This window comes from Nanorana parkeri, unplaced genomic scaffold, assembly GCF_000935625.1.
Source record: "Nanorana parkeri isolate BGI_ZX_2015 unplaced genomic scaffold, ASM93562v1 scaffold512, whole genome shotgun sequence".
NCBI lineage: Eukaryota > Metazoa > Chordata > Amphibia > Anura > Dicroglossidae > Nanorana > Nanorana parkeri.
Genome location: NW_017306780.1, coordinates 972,253 through 991,751, shown reverse-complemented (window position 1 = coordinate 991,751; position 19,499 = coordinate 972,253). Strand labels below are relative to the sequence as shown.

The following is a 19,499-nucleotide window of genomic DNA, read 5'->3' as shown; positions in this document are numbered from 1 at the left end:
ACTTCAATCATCCAATCATCCAATCATGTACAAGCATAAATAGTTTTTTTTTTTCCTTGCTTGTGATTGGGTATTCTTTGCAAAGTGAAATTGTACCACATACACCAAGCTAAGGGAAACTTCTGCAAAGTGCAAGTTGCCTTGCAAAGTTAAAAGCATATTTGTCTATAGTAAGTCACCCTCCCCCCTAGTTGTAAGCTAGCCATACATGCTTTGAAGTTCTTAATTGGAGAAATTATTTGATTCCCCAATCCACTTTAAACAGAATGGATGGAAGAATCCTCTCTGCTGGCTAAAGTTTTCAGCAACTGTTGAATACCTGAATAGTGCTTACATCTGATTGGATGCAGGCACTGTTTGCCAGGAATTGTTGGATAGGCCACTTTTAACAATCAATTGTTGTCGAGCAGCTGATGACAGGGCCCCCCACAGCTCAAATGTAGGTTGATACAATGAAATCAGCCGAAATTTGAGCAGTGTATAGTCACCTTTATTCTGAAAGAATATCTAAAGCCAACACTGTTTTTTCTCCATCTATGTCCCATTAGGGATAATTACCTTCCCTTCCTGTTCTGTAGACAAAGCAGGGTGTAAGAGGAAATAAATCTCTCCACAATGAGAGAAATATATTTTTAGTTGTCACCAAAACAAGCGTCCTCATTGGAAAATTCCCTCTATTCCTGTGCAGGCCACAACTCAAAATCTTGGATTTTCCAAAACTTTTGGTCTAGATGATATTCACAAGAACACATGAAAGAAAAAGAGACCTGACGAGTTTTAACAGTTCCCTCTTTCCCTAAAATGTTTTGCCTTTTCATAGGCTAGTAAGGCTTTTTAGGATGTAACATTCATGGTCTGTGAACTGTAGAGACCTAGTGAACTGTAGAGACCTACCACAATGGCATATTTAAAAGCTACAATATTTTATCTTTGTATTGCCAACTACCGGCTTTTATATAATGGGTATTGGGTATTCCTGCCCACTCCAGAGTAAGATAAATACTTCTAGGTCCCTTGTTTATGGTTAACTCTAAACTGATGAGCTGTTAAAGTGGGCTATTTATATGGATTCTGGATGTATGTTTATCATCATGCCCTGAAATGGTTAAAACAAGCTCTGCTGCTGAATTTTCCCTTTCAGGGCAATCAAAATCCCAGCTGATCAGATGTTGACCCCCCTGATGGCTCCATAAAGAGTACTTTTCACCTGCCTAATCCTATTACATAGGGGAGTATTAGCCCCCTTGTTATAACAATAAAATTTAAATGAAAAAGTTTAAAAAAAATAAATGAAAGCACCCCCCCGCTTGGCACGCACAGATACTAACGCAATCACCTTACACACGTGTATGTAAACAACAATTGTGCAACACATATTGGGTATTGCTGCATACTCCGGTGTGAGAGAAATCATTTTAGTTCGCTTAATTGTTAACTCTAAACCGACGAGCTGTAAAAGCTTTGCCTATTGATATTTTTGGATACCGTAATTTTTTGCTGTTTTGTGGGCGCATGCAGTTTTCAATCTTGACATATTTTTTATCTGTTTACTCAGCACAACCTTGCCTTTTTTGTTTGCAAAAAATTATCTTGTGTTTGTGTGCACAGAGATTAATTATAGTGTATTTCTTTACTGAGAAAGCAGATATGATAAACACGTTTGCAAATATCATGCAACCATTTTTTGATTCTACAGGGGCTCTGCAATCAGAAAATATATAATGGTTTGTGATTTTTTTTTTAAGTACATTTCTAGCCACAAATAAAGATTTCTAAACGTGTGCATGTTTTGCTAGGCAAGCTTTTACACCTATTTGTTTATCTGATTCTTGTAGTAAAACCAAGGAAACTGACCCAAAAGTAGTATTTAACGTACTTTTAATATACAAAAATGCTGTGTACAAAAAACTACTTTGTTACAGGAAGAACAATACATAAACAAACTGCTACAATAATACATATACATGCATACACTATTGCTCTTTCCTAGCTCATGCAATAATTTTGACTTTTGTAGATCTAAATATTCCATCTTGAACAATCCTAGCTATCAACATTCACAGGAAAATGGCTTCTGGTTGCAGTCTCTCACAAAGCGTGGCCTTTAGTCATCCTTTGTTTCAGTGAAGCCTATCCATCTTTTATCCTAGTTGCCCCTATTCACTCACATAAGGGAATCCATGATTGGTCCAAATAAACCAATAATATATTTCTCACTACAGCAGATGTCAACTGAAGGTGATAAGCAATGGCCTTTATTTATGTCTCCAAGAACAGTCTTAAATAAGTATGTTCTTCCTAAGTCAACAACAGCCCTGCTACTCCCAAAAAATTATCTGTACGTACAGTTTCTAGCATAACAAAAAAAACCTTATCCATCAGTGAAGTTATTAAAGTAGACACATGGCCTACTAATAAAGAATATGTGCTGCAGCACTTAAGTGCTTCTGCATTACAGTTTTCTCTTAGTCCCCCTGCAAAGCCCTACAAACAATTGTTAGTAGGGATGCACCGATATATATCGGCTGCCAAAACATATCGGTCGATATAGCAGTACATCCTATTCTCTCCTCCCTGCTGCACTGTGTCCCAGCGGGGAGGAGAGAAACTCACAGGTGGCCAAGCGCTGCGGGAGGAGAGCGCTGTAAACGGCTGGCATCTCTCCTCACTGCACGGCCTCCTCTCACAGATCGGCAGAGCGACGGTGTGTGGGCGGACACAGGCAACGCTGTCACAGGAGTCCGAGCTCTCCTCTCGCACCACTCGCTCAGCCTCCTGTGACTGCAGAAAAAGAGATTGAGGACTCTGTGTTCTCAATCTCTTTTTTTATTTTAAAAGGGAAATATCAGAGGTCTGTTTAGATCCCTAATATTTCCCCGAAGCACCTACAAGTAAAGTAAAAATAAAAAGATTTAATAAAAATAAATACAAATAAAATATAAAAAATCTTTAACGTTTATAAAAAATAAGTGGTTAATAAAACATCCTGAACTTGGTTTCTAACCTTGATCCTGAAAGCACATAATTAATACACACTGTGCCAGCCAGTCAATCTTGTGTTTCATATCTTTGAACATAGTCAATGAAATTGATATCCTGTTTCTATGACATCTGGAAATCATTGCATATGCATCTTTTGATAAACTGCTTGTTGACAAGATGTATGAATAGCCAATTTATTTCAATTTAAGGACACTGTTACTAATTGGAAATAGTAAAAGAAAAATGAAGGGGGTAGCATGTCCCAACCAACAGACTTGCTTGATTTAAAATGTCTGTAAACCGAATCCCAACAATCTCATATAAGATTTATTTTGAAAAAAAATTAAAATGTTTAAATCTTTAGCTTTAATTAGAATAATACCTGGCAATCCTGACAATTCCTTTTTCAAACACTTCTTGTTATAGGGTGTGGACACTCCCCCTTCTATCTCCCAATTGTGCTCCTGCATTGCACCCAGTCACACAAGCTTCTGATAAAACTGGCCATTTCAACACATGTTAATAATAACTATTATGACCATTAGGAAACTCGTCCTGAGAGATGCCATGTGTCCATCATTGGAGTTCATGTATGCAGGAAACAGCATCTAGTTGGCCTCATGTAGCCCAGAATGGCTGATAACATGAAACAGGCATTTAAAAATGACCATGTAGTCAGATGAATAGGCATATTTAGTGGGTCTGAGAGGTAGAGACTGGATCTCTCTTCAACTACACCCTCTCTAGGTGGCCAGCAAGACCTCTGTTTTCACATTCTCTCCAAACAAAGCTTGGGAAGCAGTGACTGGACCCTGCTAATCACAAATCCTCACAAGGCAAAGCCTGAGAGGAAAGTACCCATCTAGAAGGTATGCACAAATATTCATTCCACCAGCTCACATCAATGTCATAAACCTCTTAGTGATTGCCCAGGGAAGGATAAATATTTATAACCCAATACATTTTATTTTCCCACTTTGGTTCTGCCTGCTACTGGGGAGTGTTGCAGTAAACAAACAATGTCCTTGGTCTTAGAAGAAACCCAATGATTCTAGATAACATGAATAAAGCTCAGGCTGGATAAAGCCTAGATGCAAAAACTAAATTTATACTAGGGACACTCTCTCTTAAGGCAAGGTTTCTACACATATTTGTATCCCAAAAAAGTACAGTTTATCCAAATTAGGCATGCGTGATTCGTTTTGCTCCGAACAAAAAGTCGTATGTATTTTAGGAAAATTGGACATTCGGATACATCCGAATTTCCGAGTGAAAAATAATGAATCCGAATGTATCAAAATCCCTAAGGGGGCACCCTGATCCCAACCCCCCTCCAAGAATGAGTAAGGGGAAGTTGTTATCCCTACTTATTCACCAAATGAACAGTCAATTCGTAAATAAACGTTAAAGGCCTCAAATGAAACCTCAATGTATTCTGTGTCTCGGTGTAGAATTTATTAATGTTATTTAACCCCTTCAAGACCAACGACGTACAGTGTACGTCGCTGGCATCGGGGCTGTGTAAACAGACTCCCGGTGGCAAAAGTCTGTTTAAACTTGTAAAGCCGACTGTCGGCTTTACAGTAGAAGCGATTCCGGCGACAGGCCGGTGAAGGGGTCCCCTCCGCCCAATACCCCCCGGCCGTGTTTCCCGGGCTCCGGTGCCCCTCCTACGGGCGCGGGACCAGCTTCTTTGGTGTCGGCGGGAAGCTAGGGAGGGGGTGGACGAACCTCCGTTCGTCCATCCCCTCCCCGTTCTATGGGACCGGGAGCGATGCAGATTGCATCACTTCCGGTCCCATCGCTGTCAGTGCTGGGCTCCTGAAGCACAGCTATAAGCTATTGAAGTGTGATCTGCACTTCAATAGCTTATTTGTAGTGTAAAGATGACACTGGGGGTCTTTTGGGCCCCCAGCATCACCTTAAAGAGTACTTGTCACCACCATCTGCTATCACAAGGGGGCTTGTAAGACCCCTTATGTGATAACAATTAAGGTAAAGTAAAAAAAACAAAACAGTTTTTAACATTAACATTAAATAAAATAAATCTAAAAATAATTACAAAAAATGTAAAGTCCCCCGCAAGCATGCGTGTCTTCGCGTAAACACGTGTTGGGTGTGCCTACGTATGAAAACGCGCACGCCGATATCTCTAAACTGATGACCTGTAGGGGCTTTTAAAGCATCATCTATGGACTTTTTGGGGTACTGAATTATGTCGCCGTTTCACGGACGACACACAATTTTTAACCTGGGCATGTTGGGTATCTATTTACTCGTTGTAACCTCGTCTTTTATATTTTATTTAGAAAATTGGTATTTTATTGTGTTTTGGGGCATTTAAGTACATTTGTCACTAAATTTTTCGGTTTGATAAGGAGTTGCGCTAATATCGTGCAATATAAAAATTTGCAACTGCCACCATTTTATTCTATAGGGTCTTGGCTTTCTGAAAATATATAATGTTTGGGGGTTTTAAGTAATGTTCGGGCCTACAATGTGAAATATAACATGGGTGCAAAAATGACAAAAAGGCATCAGTCATGAAGGGGTTAAATTAATAACTTGTTCTACAGGTCTTCATTGGCCTTATATACAGTAGCTATTAGACAACACTGGTATATAAAGACTTGTATAGTCATACATTGAAACAGAATGTAGGCTGGAAACATAAAAGAAATATAAAGTAGCATTCACATCATCTAAAGGCGAAAAAAAATGTGCTCATTCAAATTCTTGTTCCCCAATAGGGATCCATGGTGGAGTGTATACATAAGAGAATGAATACTGATGTTTAAAAAAAAAAAAAAAAAGATTTTTAATATTGTAACATAATAAAAGAGTAACATGAAAGTAAACAGTGCAAAGAGCAGTGCTTCGAATAATAAATACTCTTTGTCACGAACTATACAATGGCACAGTTCTTTGCCCTTTTCCTTTTATGTTTTATATGACTACTGTATTTAATTGAATATAAAAGAAGAAAAATGTATGATGTAAAACAGCCTGATTATATATTAAGAGGGAGTGACAAAAAGTGCCTTTTACAGAAAAAAAAAAGGTTGATTAAATTAAACTGACATGCACATTAAATACACACGTTTTATCATAAAACTCAGTATATGCTCCATGTATATTGGTAACAGGGCAGTATAGCACATGTACTGTATATTTTATTTTATTAGGTTTCACTTTGGATATATTTAGGACATTGAAATACTGAAGATATGGTTTGTATATAGTAAACATTCTTGTTGTGGACATTGCATTAATATTTTGTCATCTCCACATGTGTTTCTGCATTTGCAAAAAAAAAATTGTGTCATAATTTCCTACTCACAGGGGTAGTGTTCTACTGTATCAGAAACACTTTAACAGTCTAAATTGCATCCTTATTAGATGCTGAGGAGTTATACAACTTAACATTTGCTTATGTATCTTAGTGACTGCATTGGTGAGATCTCTGGGCTTGAGTTGTGTCAGCTTCTGCTGTGGCCATTATGAGAGGCTCTCTATTTTTTTTCATTGGAAATTGTATTTATCTTGTATTTTATTTTATATTATGGAATATGTATAGATGTGAGATAGGGACCGTTGATTGCAAGCTCCTTGAGGGGAGGGACTGATGTGAATGTGCACCTATGTAAAGTGCTTTGTAAATTGTCGGCGCTATATAAATACCTGTAATAAATAAATAATAGAACCGGAGTGTCTGAAAACATGCAAATATGTGTGGGAACACCAAAAGACCTATGTGGGCAAGAACAGAATCAGTAATTATGGTAGAAGATCTCACTGTTGAAGTATGCAAGGCATGTAACAAGCATGGGGCCCACAAATAACTAGAATACCAAATATGGGCAGACTGACTCTTTAAAGGTGCAGTATTAAACAGACATAGTGAGAGTTGTTTGATATTCTTTATGCCAGCATTGCAAAAATGATATTAGCATTTAAAAATCTTCCTTTGTTTTTTTCTTCCTGCAGTGTGTCGGGCTCGTCCTTCTTGCTGTCAGGTGTACAGTTTTTTCCATTCTGCTGACCCTTCTGCCTCTAGATTGGAACCCTTGCTGGAAAAGACATTCCACCTCGTGCCACCTTTTAATGTTCCGAGATATCAAAAGGATCCTCTAGGAGATGGCAAATCATATCTCTTAGGTAATGCACATCATTACAATAAAGTGATTAAAGGATTGACATAATTTAAACAATCTGCATTAAGTACACTTGGAGCTCCTTAAAGGAGAACTATGGGGTCAGTGTTTTTCCCCATAGTTCTCCTTAGTGTAATGGGAGGACACAAACTAGCATCCTCCCGTTACCCTAAGCTCAGTATACTGCGAGCTACAGATCACGGTATACTGAGACGCCGCAGCCGGAGCAGATTCCGACGTAGATGACGGGTTCCGCCCAGCTGCGTGAGTGACAGCTGGCTCTGCCTATGAAGAGGCAGGGCCAGCTTTACCCGTCCGTTCCGCCAGTCAGCGCTGGCAGATCGGAGCGGGGAGAGGGGAATCCAGCCCCTCCCCCTGTCACGGCAGAGAGCTGTGACAGGATCGAGACAGCTGTGACAGGATCGAGAGGCGAGCGAACCCGGTATGTGTTTGCTCACCTGCCGATCTACTGAGCCGACCTGTGACAGTCTCATTGTCACAGGTCGGCTAGAACTATGAGGTGAGTGAAAAGCACTCACCTCATAGTTCTCCTTTAACAAATAACAATAGTACCTATTGTTACAACTACTTTGTCTTTATCATTGGCATGGCATGTGGTTCTACAAAAATGGTGTAGGATCCCCAGAATGTTGTAAGCAATATACATCCAATGGAATTATTCTGTGAGACAAACTTTACGGTTCCTAGTGCATAGCCATAACTGTTATTGATAGGTGGAAGTACTCTTTCTTTGCCCAGAAGTCTATGCCCTGCCTATTGTGATTAACTGGAGCGCCACCTCCCACCCCACTCAACTTACTGCTGGTTGCCAGTCCTCTTAAGGCATTATTGGCCTGTGTCGATGAACTTTGGGCTCGTCTCTATGGCATCGGTTTGACATTAGTTTGAGAGACTTCTGATATTATTCAGAATTCACTGACCAATGCAGTTGACCTGCAACTGACCTTCTGACCTGCATTTTAACCTGCTTTAAATTGATTTTGCATTGCCATAGACTTGCATTGGAAATGCAAAACCTGCTTGAAGCAAATAAAAGTTGATACAGGACGCAAGGCTTGAAGCAACCACCTGAAGTGACAGGTGGGTGCACACAACTGTTATCACTAAGCAGTGCCAGTAGAACAGTAGAACAGCTTGAGGTACCCACTGCCTATAGTCACTATAAAACAATAAAATCATGCTCTACTCATCTATGACATGCCTAACAGCTGCCCTTGGCATGTATGGCATGACTTTGGTATAGCAGTATCACTTCCCATGGTTGGTGCACCTCTAGCAGTAGGTAGCAGATTAATAAAAAAAAGTTTTCCAGCAGCAAAAAACAACTCTTCGCAGGCCTGGTATACAAGAGCCCATACTAATCAATCACTTGAATTCTGATTATCAGTCACTAAATTTTCATATTTAGTGCACAATCTTTTTAATAGGCGTATCTATTTCAAGACACAAACATTTTATTATTACTTTGAACGTTTTATCTTAGCAATCTTAAAAAAAAAGTATAAAGCTTACTAGGTTTCCTGTTGTGATAAAAGAAAAAGAATCTCAGCATACTAATCACATGCAGAGCACCTCTGTGTTATTATACACTAAGTGTGTTCTATTGGCCAAATGACAATACATGCTGATTTTGTTGCGTTACATTACAAACTAACTTATACAGGGTAAAATGAGGCTTGCAATGTTTTTGTTGCATAATGTTGCACAATCACTGTCTAGTATAACTGCCTTAACTGAGGTAGTGTTTAGAGTAATTTATTGCTTTACAAAACCTGCTATTCCATCCTAAACATGATGCATGTGAATGAGGACAGTCAAGAGCCTTGGACCTTTTAGACTGCTGGCACAAAGCAAAAGTGCCACTATGGTGCCGAAATACTGTATTTGCAGAAGTTATGTTTGCCTCTACTCATATGCAGAGGGATGTAAACACAAAAATCCTTCTGTGGATTCAACAAACCTCTTATGAATGTTTAGCAAAGGAGGGCAGGAAAGGGGAACAATGGGGATGTATTTATGTATACAGAATATTAAATATAGGCTTGGTCCTTATAAAAACATTACTCTAAGAGAAAATATTACACAATATAAAATATTGTAAATTGTAGCAAATTGCATATGTTTCTGCTATTGGTGCAGAGACTCGGTGGTTCCACTGTTTTCCACTATCTAGAGCAGAGGCATACTTATGAGTGGCAAAATGCCTCCCATTCAGGAATAGTTGTTTGTGTACCCCTTATTGCATCAGTTAAAGCTTCATTGTAAAAATGTTTATCAGCTGGATTCTTATGAAGAGGATTTCATGCTCACTCAATTACTTTTTGTAAGGCATTTTTGTGCATTAAAGGTGTTAATAGTAAAGAGGAGTTGTGGTTGGTAGTGATGCATTTAGCTTTGCCTTTATGAGAATCTTGTGTGACGTGGATGTGCCAGGTAGCCCTGTACCATAATGTAGTATGGTATAAGGTTTACCAATAGTCCAAACATTCAAAAACAGCACATTAGAATGTACAAAGTGAACGTAAGGAACTGGTAACTCCAATCTATCTTCCACAAACCTCCAGTGGTTTATTTATTGGTAAAGACTGGACATTCCATACTTCAGTGAAGCCACTGCTTCTTACTGGCTTTATTAAACATCTACAATAACCTATAACTATGAGCAAGGTTCAGTAACCTATAGGATTTGATCTAATCTATTAAATGTAAACACACTGGAAGAAGATCATTTACTTTGTTACTGCACATGGTACACCACCATTGCACTTTCCCCCTAAATACATTTTAGTAAGTTGTTGCATTTTTCACAGTGTTTTAGCTGGTCACTTAGTTAAGGTACTTGGATAAAGACAAATAATCAATACCTAGGTGATTAAAAGTGCATTACTATGTACAGATATGTAAGACAAGCAGGCATGGATAACATTTCATATCCTTGGTAGTTTTCACACATGTATATACTGTATACTAGGGATGTCCCGATACCACTTTTTCAGGACCAAGTACAAGTACTTTCCCTCAGGTACTTGCCGATACCAATTGACGATACTTTTTCTTAAAGGGGCATGTGAGATTTTTTCTAAAACAATACAGACTAATGATTTTAGGGCAGTTTCTTTATAAATATGAAGAATTGTAACTCAATCTATGATTATACAGCAATGGAGAATATCAACAAGCAATACAGGACTACAGATGCCATCACTCCATGATTATACAGCAATTATATATGGCTGTGTGTCGTCTCACCTGGGATGCATTTGGGTCTCACCAGGGCTGCACACTAGGGTCCTGCGATCTAGGAGCTTGTTGGGGGCTGAGGAAGAAAGAGCAGCGAGGGGGTGCCAATGTAGTTTACAGGGTTACTCTAGAGATTAGGGCTAGCTACCTACCTATATGCATTATAATTCTTCATATAAATGTATGTTTGCATTCTGAATACAATAGAACCAAAGTATATGGGCTTTAGTGCACCACAATGCACACATGTGAATGGCCTGTGCTTTGGTGTGTGCTGTGTTGCAGGTATGTTTTTCGTGTGTTCGGAGCTCATTTGATCTGACTGGGCAGCATTAAAGCAACGCTCCTCAATGCATGAAATGGTGTACATTGCCACACGCAAAGATGTAAAGGAACCCTGAAGGTCAACTGCCAGTCATTTCTAGCTCTGAGACACAAATGAATGCATTTCCATGTGGTTGTTCTTATCTCCACCACCTCTCACAAGACCATCATGAATGAGTCACCATCTTGTGGCTGGACTATCCTGTCATTTATTCTATTTTATGGGGGATACATTGGGAGAGACATTTTTTAACTGCCAGAGTTAACAAGAGATGGAAGTGGGAAAGCCAGCAGGAGATTGAGCTCAGTTGGAGCTCCCCTTCTAAATAGCAAACCTATTGAAAAGTATTGAGCACTAGGGATGAGGACAGAGCTGGAACTTCTTGGAAGGCACAGGAAGTAATTTGGGCATTGAGTGCTCTACTGTACATCAGCACTGAACTGCTGAAACCTATAGCCATCTCAGTTCCACTTTGCAAACAACATGCCTTTTGTTTAGGTAACATTTTATATCACCCATATGTACCTGTAGCTGGCGGAGGGGATCCGGAGGAACGGCTGTCAGTAGAGCGGCTCGGGGAGCAGTCTCCATCAGCGGAAGCTGGAGACTCAGCCAGGGACAGATATGCAGGACGAAAGCGGGAGTCCGAGGCGGTCATGTGGTCCGGCAGCTGTAATACTGCGGCAGAGGGAGGTTAACAGGCAGCGCGCACTCAGCCCATCATCCGGACACGCCCCCTCCGTCTTTTCGTTTAATAAAAATTTAATGTGCCGGCATCAGCCTTTAGTACCGGGGCATTTTCACGAGTACCGATGCTAGTACCGGTATCGGGATATCCCTACTGTATACTCTTATTACTTAGTCATTCTGATTTTGAAAGAAAATGAGTTCCTCTTGGTGCAGATGGTACTGTATAGTAAAGTAAATAATTGATAGCCTTAATTATTTACTCATGAATCAAGACTCCGAAGAGAGTTCCAGTAAATTTAAATGTATACACAGCTGTTGTGAAGGTGGGCTGAACCTGCCATTCTGGAGTACAGCACAAACGGCTTTAGTGAATGAAAGGTATAGCAATCAGATAGCCGATGCCGTGGTTAGTGTTACAAAGAACTATCACTTTCCTTTCACAAGGCATGTTCATACATGTATGACTGAGTCATTTCAATTGAAATCCCATTTACGTGTATGCCTATAGAAGCAGTATATAAAAGATCCTCTTATCTGTGACTTGGGTTAATGCATGATTAGTTTAGTTGCCCATAATAAATGACAATGCCAGTGCATTGTACTTTGAATGAACCTCTATTTTTTATTATCTCAAAACCACTCAACAGTCTATTTGTTATGTCAGTCAGTCATATCTCCTGTTCCCTTCTATCAGACCCAGATGATGGAAAATGATTCTGTGTGACAGGCATGTGAGCCGTGCAACTGATGTTTAGCTCATCAACCTAAAAACAATCTACCTTCTTCAGATTTGGAAAATTCAATTTAAATGCATTTTTCTTTTTATATTATTTATGGAGTGTGGTGACATTTCCTGGTTAATATGACATGAAAACTCTTGGGAACTCAATTATTTGTCTGTGGTGGTTAATACTGGGATATTAAGAGGGTAGTGGGAAGGGAAATGAGCCTTATAAGTAATCATCTTATTATTTGTGCAAACATTTATCTAGCTAAAAGACCATATAGGAGCACTAGCCTGACTGCTGAATGCACTATTAGGCAGGCAGGCAGGCAGGCATGGTTCAGTTGGTTTGATTATGCTGCATTTATTAATGTGTCAGTGCAGAAAATGGTTACCACTGCTGAACAAGGTCTGGCTTAACTAGTCATCAAAGCACAACACCCTAATAAGCTGCAGTTCAAAATATAATTTAAAAGAATGCAATGAAGAAGTCTCACTGCACACCAGCACATTCAAACCACTTTATTGATCTGGATGCTCTAGGTATGACCCAGTCATAGGTCCTATGGTTCTGACACATTTTACCTGGGATAAATTATCGATATCGAGTAAACAGATAGGGGTAGGAACATTTAGACTATAGTCTATCTCATAATTGTTTTTCTTAAAGCTACAGCACTGTCACTTTCTCCAATGAATACACTTGTATATACCTTCAAAGACAATCTATTCTTCTAGGCAAGAAGATGAAGAGAAGAGGAGGAAAGGGAGAGGAGGAGGAGAGGGACATAGGTAGGAGGAGAACAGGGAAAAAGGTGTGGGGGAGAGGGGAGACAAAAGAGGGTGGGGAGAGGAACAGTCTCTTGAGATGTGTCTGCACCCATCAATCCGGAGGCGGTAGTGCAAAGGAGCTTGTAGTGGTGTTGTCTTTTTTGCTCATTTAATAATTTTATGGACATAATTTAAAAATAAAATAAATATAGAAAATCTGGGAAATTAGGTAGGTCTTATTGATGGTTTCTTTTGCAGCATCATTGTATAATGTAAAAGAAGAAAGAATTAAAGGCAGATATGCTCAGAAGGTTTTTACTGAGTGTGTAATACAAAAGACACAATTATATAACGACAGGTATGATCCCAGCTGATAGGCGGAGAGCAAATGTAGTACCAATATTCAAAAAGAGGAAAGGAAGTGCACCAGGTAACTACAGGCCTGTCAACTGAACATCAATAAAATATGAGTAAAATATTCAAAGGCATGATACAGGACTACATGCAGGAATTTTTAAATAAAACTGGTATCATAAGTGGTAACCACCATGGTTTCATGAAGGACCGTTCTTGCCAGACCAATCTATTACCATTTTATGAGGAAGTAAGTACTAAATTATGAATACCAATAGACGTGGTGTATCTGGACTTTGCTAAAGCATTCGACACAGTACCCCACAAATGTTTAATCCACAAACTACGGTCTGTAGGTCTAGATGAAATTGTATCTACCTGGGTGGAAAATTGGCTGCAAGGACGGATGAAGAGGGTAGTGATAAATGGGTCATTCTCTAACTGGGCAAATGTAGGGAGTTGGGTGCCCCAGGGTTCAGTCCTGAGACCGATCCTGTTAATCTTATTCATCCATGACATAGAGATTGGACTAAATAGCTCAATTTTGTTTTTTTGGGGATGATACTAAACTCTGCAGAGCAGTACATTTCGAACAGGAGATATTTGCACTACAACAGGACCAACGCAAAATTGAGGCATGGGCTACAAGATGGCAAATGCGATTTAATGTTGAAAAATGTAAGGTTATGCACATGGGAGTAAAGAACATATGCGCAAGGTTATGCACATGGGAGTAAAGAACATATGCGCAAACCACTATTGGGGGGGTGTTACTTAAGGAATTTCGGACATAGAAAGAGACCTGGGGGTCCTCATAGACCACAGATTTGGCAATAGTAAGCAATGCCAAACAGCATCCAGTAAAGCTAACAAGAGGGATTGTACAATGGATGAAGGGAGTTTGGCGGTTGCCAGGAGAACAGTACTTGCCTCCCTGCATTGTGGCAAGTGTAAAATTTGGTGGACGGGGGACTATGGTGTGGGGTTGTATTTCAGGGGTTGGGCTTGGCCCTTTAGTTTCAGTGAAGGGAACTCTTAAGACATCAGCATACCAAGACATTTTGGACAATTTCATGCTCCCAACTTTGTGGGAACAGTTTGGGGATGGCCCCTTCCTGTTCCAACATGACTGCACACCAGTGCACAAAGCAAGGTCCATAAACACATGGATGAGCGAGTTTCGGGTGGAGGAACTTGACTGGCCTGCACAGAGTCCTGACCTTAACCCGATAGAACACCTGTGGGATAAATTAGAGAGGAGAGTGTGAGCCAGGCCTTCTCGTCCAACATCATTACCTGACCTCACAAATGCACTTCTGGAAAAATGGTCAAACATTCCCATAGACACACTCCTAAACCTTGTGGACAGCCTTCCCAGAAGAGTTGAAGCTGTTATAGCTGCAAAGGGTGGGCCAACTCAATATTGAACCCTACGGACTATGACTGGGATGCCATGTGCATGTAAAGGCCAGCGTCCCAATACTTTTGGCAATATAGTGTAGGTTGAACTGGATGGAGCCTGGTCTTCGTTTAACTTTACATACTATGGTGCTATGTTACCTGAAAACTGGACACAGGTGATGAAAAAAATAGATAAAGATGAACTCCCATAAACAGCTGCTTAAGATGAAAATATGTGAAATGTTCATGGTGAAGGGTGATTGCACCATACTTTATGCTATGGCTCTTTTCTTCTTAGTGGATGGCATTCAAGCATGTAGCGCAGCTTTTGTTGAAAAATCTACAACCAGCAATTCACCTACTACAGAGCCTCCAGCATCGTCCAATTTATCCACACCCACCCGGGCAAAAGGTAGAAGATCCAGCCTGGTGAGCATGAACAGCGAGCTGTCAAGTTCTTCAGAAAGCCTGCCATCTGCAAAGCTTGCTAATAGTAAGTTAACCCTCAAACCTATTGCAGAGGGGAAAAAAACTACATATTGACAACACCTGTTTTATCATGCTGCTTACACAATTTATTAAATTGGAGAAGTCTGCATATAGAGTCATTTGGACCAAACAATTTAATCTCCTATAGATTTATTTACATACAGCCAAACCACTCAAGGTTCAAATGAGAGCATTGCAGGGACAATTTGTTTTTTGGACCAAGGATTGAAAAATCACCCAGATTTTCTCAACATGTCATTCTGTGTTGAACAGATATCAGCAGGCATTACAATCTCCAGCATTATTTACCATTCTGTTTTTGTCTTTCATGGATATAGTTACAGCTAACTGGTGGGGAACAAAGCGTATTGACTATGCTTTATATTGTCCTGACGTGCTCACGGCATTCCCAACTGTGGCATTGCCACATCTTTTCCATGCCAGCTATTGGGAGTCGACTGATGTGGTGGCCTTTATTTTGAGACAGGTAAGACAGCGTTTACTGAAACAGAACATAGGTCAGAGGTTTTTAAGTAGTGATTAAAGTACATCTCCAGACAGGAGAAAAACTGCCATTTAACTTTTATTATATCTTTTTCAGCACGCCTGTTTAAGCTTTTTTTTCTTTTGGCACGTTGTTAATGAGAAAGTTTTGTATGTCATTTCTGATCAAATCTTAAGTCATTCAAATGGTAATCAAGTATAAATTCCTTTATCACTTTCAGTTGAATTAAATAATGAGCTGCATCAATGCCTCTGCTGAAAAGGACAAACCTCCAGCTGGTTATTGAATGCTGGTTTTTAGGTTTACTGTGAGGATGGTTAGAGGGGATAGAACTATATTGTGCATAATGACCAGTTTGATGGCCTAAAATGAACTTCAGGCAAAAAGCTAAATACACATTTAATATACATATATGGAAACTGTTTCAGACCTATGGTCCAGGCCCTCCTGCTATTTGATACTGCCAGGTCCTACATATCCTGAGTCCTCTCTGCAGAATACACTGGCGATGAACAATATAGCCTGGTCTAGGTCCTGTCCCAGCTTGTGAATGGACAATGAACATGAGGCAGCACATTGCTGAGGTCATCACTCTGCTGTTCTCTTCTGTCAGGAAGCTCTCAGTGTTAGATGGACAGCATAGTGCAATTCAGTAGAGCTTGATTGACTTACTGTGTCTTCTTCCTTCTTCTTCATGTTGGAGTGTTACTGCTGAGAAGAAAACAGAAGGCTGATATAAAGACACATTACATGACTTTTCTCAGAACATAACATTATTTACAGAGTTATTCACAAAAGGGTAAGGAGTTTGGAGAAGGCAGGAGAAGTGAACAATCTAGGCCAAAATAGCTGATTTGGAAAATTCAGGTTAGCTTATGTTGGCCTTGATTGTTCACTTCGCCTACCCTCTCCAAACTCTTGACCCTTATGTGAATAGCCCTGGTTATATTTAGTTCATACCTGATTTAAATGGTGACTATTTATTTATGACTGAAGTTCAGTTTTAGGTAGATGCACACAGAAGTAATATATTGTCTGAGAAGGGATTCAGTTACACACACACACACAACTATTGTCAGTCTCAACAGTCTCTGACAGCAGATACAGCTCATGGCAACCCGCTAGAACTGGTGAACCCTCTTACACAGGAGCTACACAACAGAGAGATGACAGTAACATACAGTATATGTCACTGCAGTTATTGAGAGCAGCCATCACTTTGACACCCTTACGTCACTTGGTGCTATAAAGCCTATGACATGGCAAGTGCTCTAGTGTTGGGGAGGGAGGTCTAACCTTCCTTGGAAACTAGTCTCCTGCTCACCTGCAGTTCAAAGTGTGTGGCACAGTGCTGCTTAGTAGGACTCCCGCTATTGTCTCTATGGGGTCTTTCTAAGGTCTGCTTGTGCAGCACCATCCAACATTTCTGGTTTTCTGTTAACTCTACACTGTTGCCTGTTAATATATCCCCAGCATCCACCTTAAAGAAGAACTCCAGGATTTTTCAAAGTTAACCCTTGCAGCGGGGTTAAACCCCACACTGCAAGTCATTGCAGTTTCTATTTATCTAGGAAAGATAATAAGAAATTCTAACCTGATTCTCGGTCCCACGGCAGTGACTGCTCACCTCCCCCCCCCCCCCCTTTGGCTGTGGTATGTCCCTAGGCATCTTCATGTCTAATACACTGTATTAGACGTGATGACATCACAGATCCTTACAATGCCAGAGCCCAGGGGAGAAGAAGCTGTGGGGACCAGTCTAGCAGCCAGGAGAGACGAAGGACCAGGTTTTTTCGCTCCCTAGACAAAATGAGCAGTTAATGCTTGCAGTGTGGGTTTAGCCCCACTGAAAGGGTTAACTTTGCAAATTCCACTTTAATGATTTTCCTGTCACACTCTTCCTGTTCATTTTGCCATTCAAAGCATGGGGTCATGCCATGCCTAAATGTAAGAGGAAACAATGATACCACCTTAGATCAGCGCAGGGCACCGGTTGAACTTCAGATCTAGGTGCTGCAGTGATGCTTATCACTTTGCTGTCTAGATGCCTGAATGCTTGAATTAGGTTTATATTCATTAAATTACATTTATTTTAAAATGCAACTGGTAGAAGTACATAAATCTGACTAGGGGCCAGTCTCTTGTTAACCCCTGCACCCAAGCAGTAGGGCCAGTCAGTTCAGTGTCTGTACAGAGGAGCTTACACTCTAATGTCCCCCCCACAGTCACATTACCTGCTGGCCGCAGGGTTTCGTCACCCGCTGAACACTAGCCATGTGCACCGGCAAAAAAAACGTTTAGTTTCATCTTGTTTTGATTCAGATTTTTCGTTTTTCGGGATTCGGGCTAAATTCGTTAGCGGTAGTCTGTACGAATGTTCATTTCCGTTTCATGTTTGTATCGTTTGTTTCATTGCAGCAAAGTGACGTAAATTTTTTTTTTAATTGTCACTGCAATGAAAATTTGTCCACGAACGAAAATGCGTACAGACTACCGCTAACGAATTGCGTCCGGAAAACTAATATTTCCGAAACGAATCACACATGTCTAGTGGACGCAGGGCTTAGGGTTAGTTCACACCATAAGCAGTGCGTTCTGGTCCGATTCTGGCCAGAACGCACTGCCTGCATTGCGGCCGGCTCACTTTTTGGCCAGGCTGGAGGGGGCACAGTGGGCCATTGAAGTAAATGGCGCCATAGCCACGCCCTTCGTCTGAAATGCGATCGCCCGCATGGGATCGCAAGGCACATTGTGCCTGCAGTGTGTTTGGGTGCAGTGCGATCAAAATAGTGCTTGCAGCACCGCACTCAAACGCACTGCAGGCACAATGTGCCTTGCGATCCCGTGCGGGCAATCGCATTGCGGCCAGAGTGCGTGGCTACGGCGCCATTCACTTCAATGGCCCGCCAGGCCCCCTCCTGCCCGGCCAAAAAGTGAGTTGGCCGCAATCCGATGCAGTGCGTTCCGGCCGGAACGCACTACAAGTGGTGTGCAGGAGCAGCCGTTTTCTTGGTATAACCACTTCCAGCGGAGGACGTACATTTATGTCAACCCGCAGGAAGTGGTTAAAAAAACACACACACGTAATGAAACATACATATTACACACAAAAAAATCACACACACATTAAAAAAACACACAATAAAAACACACACACTCAACTAATAACAATTGTTAATTAAAAAATGCATTCCTGGGGTCCAGTGTGGCACTTGGATTATCCTAATGGTCGAGTGGAGGATCAGTGTGATCTGCATCTCAGGCTGATGCTGACCATACTAATTGATCCCTGCCAATCAGCGGCGGCACCACGAGTGATCGATCAGTATGATCTGCATCAGCAAGAGATGCAGGTCATATTGATTCCCCGCTGGACCACCAGGGAATGATTTTCTTTTAATATATTGCCGTTTTGACAATATATTAAATGAGCTGTGGGCACTTGCCAGGTTTAAAGATGGCCGCCGCTTAAGGTTCACCGACCCCTCACGCAGCCTAGGCCCCTTACTTGAATATCGGCCGTACCCCCCTGATGGCGGCCCTGACTGGAACCTTAACTGGTAAAGTCAGGTCAGGCCTGCTGTTGTACAAATCTCAGGACAAAGTATTCAAAATGTTTAACTCCCCCACCCCCACGTTTACACACCTATAAACGTAAATACGCGCCCGGTGCCCGAGCGCGCAAAAACAACAATTGCGCTACACATGTTACATATTGCCGCAAACGTTGCAGTGAGAGCAATCATTTTTAGTGCCAACAATCACTGATAACACTAAACTGATGAGCGGTAACAGCTTTTAAAGCGTCGCCTATGGCCAATTTTGGGTATTATCGTTTTTTGA

The 19,499-nt window shown here is 40.8% G+C and overlaps 1 protein-coding gene across 1 annotated transcript in view; it reads left to right on the top strand.

Annotated features, from left to right (window-relative positions):
• PITPNM3 (PITPNM family member 3) overlaps nucleotides 1-19,499 on the top strand; it is a gene marked incomplete at its 5' end in the record, with an annotated part of 118,221 nt that overhangs the window by 87,883 nt on the left and 10,839 nt on the right. Inside the window, 4 exons of the mRNA XM_018561271.1 lie at nucleotides 6,970-7,140; nucleotides 11,254-11,394; nucleotides 14,961-15,155; nucleotides 15,490-15,638. Of these exons, the coding sequence (XP_018416773.1) occupies nucleotides 6,970-7,140; nucleotides 11,254-11,394; nucleotides 14,961-15,155; nucleotides 15,490-15,638 (656 nt within the window). The remainder of the gene's footprint in view (nucleotides 1-6,969; nucleotides 7,141-11,253; nucleotides 11,395-14,960; nucleotides 15,156-15,489; nucleotides 15,639-19,499) is intronic.